The sequence below is a fragment of the Mauremys reevesii genome, linkage group 16 (genome assembly GCF_016161935.1).
Source record: "Mauremys reevesii isolate NIE-2019 linkage group 16, ASM1616193v1, whole genome shotgun sequence".
Taxonomy (NCBI): Eukaryota; Metazoa; Chordata; order Testudines; family Geoemydidae; genus Mauremys; species Mauremys reevesii.
Genome location: NC_052638.1, coordinates 25554828 through 25560995, shown reverse-complemented (window position 1 = coordinate 25560995; position 6168 = coordinate 25554828). Strand labels below are relative to the sequence as shown.

Here is a 6168-nt window from a genome sequence, read left to right as displayed (position 1 = left end):
TGTGAGAAGTGCCGGTGTGCGGATCAGGTGGCGGCAGTGCCCGGTTTGAATCGGGACTCCGAATACAAAGTGGGTTTCTCACCTGGAAACCAGACTGCCGAGAACGTGTTCAAATCGGCTGCTCCTGGAGCGGCCAGCGCGGTAACGGGACAGCTTGTTCGAGGCACAACGTGCTGCTTTAAATAGTCTTTAATACTTAGGCAAACACGATCTCCCTAATACTTGCCTCTGGTATTTGTAAAACGTGGGGACCGTGGAAGCTGAGGCTTTCCTCTGTAAAAAGAACAGGAGCACTCGGGGCACCTGATTAGAGACTAACAAATTTATTGGAGCATAAGCTTTCCCGGGCTTTCCTCTGCAGTGTCCCTGGACTCGTGAGGTCGAACTTATAAGCAAGGACTCAGGATTTGAGTGGACGGTGGAAATGTGCCGATTTATTTTGGCCACCGTTCTCCTCTCACTCCTGTGCGGGGCAGCAGGAAGGCAGGGTTTAAAGTACCTTGGGCTGCCATACACGTTTCACAGGGCTTCTTATCAGTGTCCCCAGGTGCGCAACCTTTCCAACAGCATTTTTCTATCTGGTGCAAGTCTTTGAAGCGTGGGGGTGGGGGAACACTACGGTGCTGCAGTCTGCGAATTGCAAACTCCGTCCCAGTTCTCTCGCCTCGCAGTGCCGGGGAGACGATAGCGCCTTGCCCCTGGAAAGAGGATTTAAAGGAGGGACTCGTTACTAAGCGTTCTCCGGGAAGGTGCAGCTACGCGCTTGGTGCTGGACCCTGAGCTTTGCTTATCTCTTGCTAGGGGTGGCTTGTACTTTAACTGAGGCAGCCTGGGACGGTGAAACAGGCACTAAGACCCAGCAGAGTTGACAGCTGCCTTGTGGTCAAAGGTTCCCAGCGGGAGGTTGGACACTAGAGGGCGATCCCCAGCCCTGGTGGGGGTGTATATATACCGCAGGCATCAGACCAAGTCAACCCATTAGTAACTGAAGGTGAAGGGCGAGGGAGAAATTCGGACACGCTGGTGGGAGGGGATCGCCGAGAGCGGGGTAAGCGCTGGCACACGTTGATTAAAGTGAGAGGCGAAGCCAGGGCGGCTCGCGGCTGACACTCAAGATCCGCAGGCAGAGGCGCAGGGGGTGTTGGGTCCCTGGGCTCGGAGAGCGTCACTCGGCCGCCTGGGTCCCCTTCGCCACCCCAAACCCTGGATTCCAGGAGCCCTTCACCATGCCCGGCAGAGTTTAGATACTCCATGGAGCAAGCCAACTTCTACGAGGTCGATTCCCGGCCGCCGATGAGCAGCAGCAGCAGTAGCCACCTCCCGACTCCGCAGCCCGGCAGCGCCTACAGCTACAGAGAGGCTCCCTCGGCGGCTACACCTGCTGCGGGAGGCGCGGAGCTGAGCGACATCTGCGAGAACGAGAACTCCATCGACATCAGCGCCTACATCGACCCGGCCGCCTTCAACGACGAGTTCCTGGCCGACCTCTTCCAGCACAGCAAGCAGCAGGAGAAAGCCAAGGCCATCCTGGCCGGGGATTTCGACTTCCACAGCATGCACGGGGCCAGCGCCGCCGCCTTGGGGCAGGGGCAGCAGCCGCCGCAGCAGCACCAGCCCCAGCAGCTCTTCGGCTGCATGGCCGGCTACACGGACAGCAAGCTGGACCCCCTGTACGAGCGCATCGCGGCCCCCGGCTTGCGGCCCCTGGTGATTAAACAGGAGCCCAGGGAGGAAGCGGAGGGCAAGCGGGCGGCTCTGGCTGCCCTCTACCCGCACCTCCCCCAGCAGCAGCACCCGTCCCATCTCCAGTACCAGATCGCCCACTGCGCGCAGACCACCATGCACCTGCAGCCGGGGCACCCCACGCCGCCGCCCACCCCCGTGCCCAGCCCGCACCACCCGCACCACCCGAGCAGCCTGCCCGCCGCCACCGGCGCCCTCAAGATGATGCCCGCGGATCATCGGGGCAAGACGAAAAAGTCCGTGGACAAGAGCAGCAGCGAGTACCGGGTGCGCCGGGAGCGCAACAACATCGCGGTGCGCAAGAGCCGGGACAAGGCCAAGCAGCGCAACGCGGAGACGCAGCAGAAGGTGATGGAGCTCACCAATGACAATGACCGGCTGCGCAAGCGGGTGGAGCAGCTCAGCAGGGAGCTGGAGACACTCAGGGGCATCTTCAGACAGCTGCCGGAGAGCTCCTTGGTCAAGGCCATGGGCAACTGCGCGTGAGCTCCCCCCCTCCCTCCCCACAGCCCGCCCCTCTCCAAACAAACTCGGACTTTTGCAAACTCTTGGTGCCATATTCAGATCCCTGCCGGGGTCGAGAGCTGCGGTTCAGCTCGTCTCATGGGGTGGGTTTGGTTTTTAATTATTGATCGATAAACGAATCCAGGCAGCTGTAGTATTAAACGGTCCGTGCCTTAGGAACGACACGAATAAGCTGAGAAGAGTGTGCTTTGAAAAGAAAAAGAAAACGCCCACGTGTCTACAGGGTAAAGACAACCCACGCTGTGCCTTAAAAGTTGGTTTCAAAAGCCCCGTGGGCTTTCTGTTCACATCAGCCTGACAGCTGAGCAAACGGGGAGGGGTCCTGCGCTCTTGGTGGGTTTGGGGCATAATTGGTACTGGCTGGGGAAACGTGTGTGTCTTCCTCCCTGGGGGGGGGGTCAGATGGTGGGGGTCACGGGAAGCTCTGGCAGGAAGAAAAGTGGGTGAGACATTACAAGCAACTTGGGGAGAATGTATGTGCCTGTTTCGCTCGTTGATCCGTCGGTGAGTGCAAGCTGAGTGCAATCCAGTCTCTGTGCCTGTCACTGCTGCTGCCTTTCGGATGAATCTCTCCCATTCCTTTGTACGTGGGGGAAGGGTTGGTGGACTCTGGGGGCAATGCAAACAGATCGTTTCCTCCCCCCTCCCCCATTGTTAGAGGAGACCTGTTGGACAGGAATCCAGGACTGAAAGGGAGCAGGCTACAGCACCTAGCGAAGGAATCCTTAATAGTCTCCTCTAACCAAAACGAGGAGCAGCAGTGCCTGTACTGTATGTCGTGACATGGCGAAGCACAAAACAGTAAATACCTATCGATGCGGGTGTTTACTACGAACGTTCCGTGTATCTGGCTTTGTTCGAGGATATTAAGCGCCTCTCCAAGGCTGTCACTTCTGTCCAAGCTGTGCCTCATGCAATGTGATACCCGTCTGTGTATACTAGCCACACTTGATTTTATTGTATTGCTTAGGTCCTTGCTATCACCACTTTCTTATCTGGTGGCAGAGAGATCATGCCCTTGTGCTGGAGCATTTTTGGTTATGGCTTCCTTAGGGGGCAGGATGCCTCCTAATAACCCCAAAGTCTCTGCCTCAGAGGTGTCTGGGATTTGATTACCTTGGGAGTGGGGGCTAGGTCACATCCAGTGTCTGGGATTTTATTCCCGGTGGGGTGGGGTGGGGTGGGGTGGGGGGAAGATGGTGCTGCTAGTTAACTGCAGTCCTCTGGATCCTCCCAAGGGAGAGGGAAACAGGAAACCAACCCACTGCTAGCGAGCACTTTTAACCAGCCGGTGCTTTTCCTTATAACATGAGAGAGAGAGAGAGAGAGAGAGAGAAAAATAAGGAGTCCATTTCAAATATGGGTAATTGGAGAAAAGTGCAAGGTGAAGGAGTTAATGTTGTTTGCAAGTGTGATATCTGGAAAGCTATGTTGCCTGCGTGCTTGTGTGTGTGTATGTGTATGTGTGTGTGTGTGTGTGTGTATAGATATCTATATCGATATCTCTCTATCTAATCATCTATCTATACACACACACACACACAATGGTGAATTATGAACCCGAAAAAACTGCATATAAAGTTTGTCGAAATCCTGGTTACATTCATAAATAAACAGTATATATTCTACCATCAGCATCTCCTTGTGTCTTTTCTGCTTTTCCTCTTGGGCTGCACATGAAGCAAAATGTTTCCCTTTCACTGAAACATGAAGCTTTCTCCCCCTCCACATCCACATGCACCCTGCTATGAATGGTAATTTGAATGTATACCTTGAGCTTAAAATAATCATTTAGCCCCAGAGAAATAATTACATTTTTGATCTTTCAGAGCGTGGCAGTATCATTACTATTTATGATTTTAAAAGGTGCATTAGTTAATCACTCCCAAATCTGGTCGTTTTAATTGCGTGTAGTGAGTGACACGGTTTTTACAAGGCTGCCCAACCTGCAATGGCCACTGGGCCAAATGCTTAACAACTTAAATTACTGTAGAAGAACAAAATGATGAGAAGAAAGTCAATAGTAATTGTTGTAAGAGCAATGCTACCCTTGATTATCTCTTCCCCAGCAAAGGAGGAGGACCTGCCCCTTGGGATGCATTGACACTGAATTCATAGAATCAATCAGGGTTGGAAGGGACCTCCAACCCCCTACTCAAAGCAGGACAAATCCCCAGGACAAATTGACTGGCTCTTGTGGATTAGTAACATGAGGATCTGGGGGAAGTTATCATGTTTAGTTCAAAACAACCATGTTGACAGCAACCTGTTCTGTGCCACTTTCTGGGCCTGAAGAAAACTGGTATGTGTGGTGCATGGGAAGGAGAACCCCAGAACTTCTGGGACTGAAAAGCCATTTTAAACGCACTTCTATCCCGGTTGTGCCACCCCATACTCCTCTTCATCTGCGAGTTTGAGGTTCCTAGGGGGGCAGGCCTGGGCTCTAGTCATATCTAGTTGCATCTCTCAGGCTCAAAGGCAGTAAGGTTGCATTTAAGCAATGCAAAAAGCTACAGGACTGAGTGCTCTTCTGAAATGCACAGAGCGGGTAATTCCTGGTGCCTGTGCCCTTTGACCTCTCTAGGTTGGCTAAAAATAATCTTGAAACCTGTGGCTGAGATACTGACAGTCTGGAGAAGCTGCGAAATGAGGACAGCGCTGGCCTGTGGTTACAAAGCAGAGACAGGCCTGAGCCCAAAGAGGTGGAGGGAACTGACCAGGTGATCTGGTGTTAAAGACAGGAGAACTCGCTATTTAATCAATAGTGGTCACTTGGAGATGAACAGTCCGGGGAAAGGGAGAGGGGTGGTGCACTGAACTTTAACCAAATGGCTATGAACGTTCCCTACTGTCTCACCATTCATTTGCACACTGAGGGCCCAGTCTTGTTGCCAAAGGGAGTTTTGCTTGAGCAGGATGGGGGGGGGCGGGTGTAACCCAAAGGACAACGTTGCTCTTCGGTGTTCTAGGGGCCGCGCGCCCCAGCCCCAGTCATGGCATCCAAAGGGGACACCGCAGCGCTGCCCGGCAGCGAGAAGTGAGTCGAAATTTGCACCCGTTGCGGGTGGATTAGAAAAAGTCAGTCACAAGCTGGTCACAGACTTCGTATAGTCTCCAGCGCAGCGGGGAACTCCACGGCTCCCTGCCTCTAGCTCTTCTAGGCGCACTCCGGGAAGGCTCTGGGGCTCCTGGCTTTGCGTCCCCTCGCCCATTTTTACTATGGAACCCCCGGGAAGGTGCTTGCACATATCTTATACCATGCACCGCTCGGCCTCGCAGTCGTTGGTCTTAGCCCAGCCTGGGTCTGCTGGCCCCGTTGTTCTGCAGAAAGTATCAGCCTCTCTTCCCTACAGGATTTGAGTTCACGGCTCCCGGCAGCTGGGTCTGTTTTTAAAAGTGGGGGGGAGGGACTAGCGAGAGCCCAATCGGGCACTGGTCGCATTACAGCAGCTCGGTGGGTAGCCCCTCGCCTGGTGTGAGCGCGTGATGCGCACCTGTGCGTTGGCAGCCCCGAGTCTCGCCCCGCGCAGGTGGGACCTGCTAGCTTGGAATAAATCCCATGTCGCTGGCTGACGGTCCAGCCCAGCGAGTGTCTTCCGAGGGCTGAGCACGGCTTAGGGGGGCGCACTGGGGCCAGCCAGACCTAGGGGTCCCCCCCCAGCCCGCTGGGCGCACGGCGCCGCCCGCCCGCGCCAGCTCGTTAAGTTGGGGAGGTGCTGATGCAGCAGGGCTGCCTGCCACCCGCTGAGCTGCAGCTCGCCTGGAGCAAACCGCCCGGTTCCCGGGCTGGCGGATGCTCCGGCGGGTCCCAGCTTGCTGCGCTTCATTAAAAACACCCCGAGCCCGGCAGTCAGCCCCCGAGACGGGCAAGCGGCGCAGCGCGGGCTCCTGCCGTTCTCG

The 6168-nt window shown here is 55.1% G+C and overlaps 1 protein-coding gene across 1 annotated transcript; it reads left to right on the top strand.

The window, feature by feature from the left end:
- Positions 1-557: 557 nt before the first annotated feature.
- Positions 558-3443, top strand: CEBPA (CCAAT enhancer binding protein alpha). The gene has a single exon (XM_039504001.1). The coding sequence runs from the start codon at positions 1252-1254 to the stop codon at positions 2227-2229; it is 978 nt and encodes a 325-aa protein (XP_039359935.1). The 5' UTR covers positions 558-1251; the 3' UTR covers positions 2230-3443.
- The last annotated feature ends 2725 nt before the right edge of the window (positions 3444-6168 follow it).

Bases quoted from the DNA above. Each gene is read 5' to 3' on its own strand.
- CEBPA (XM_039504001.1), top strand. From the start codon at position 1,252: ATGGAGCAAGCCAACTTCTACGAGGTCGATTCCCGGCCGCCGATGAGC.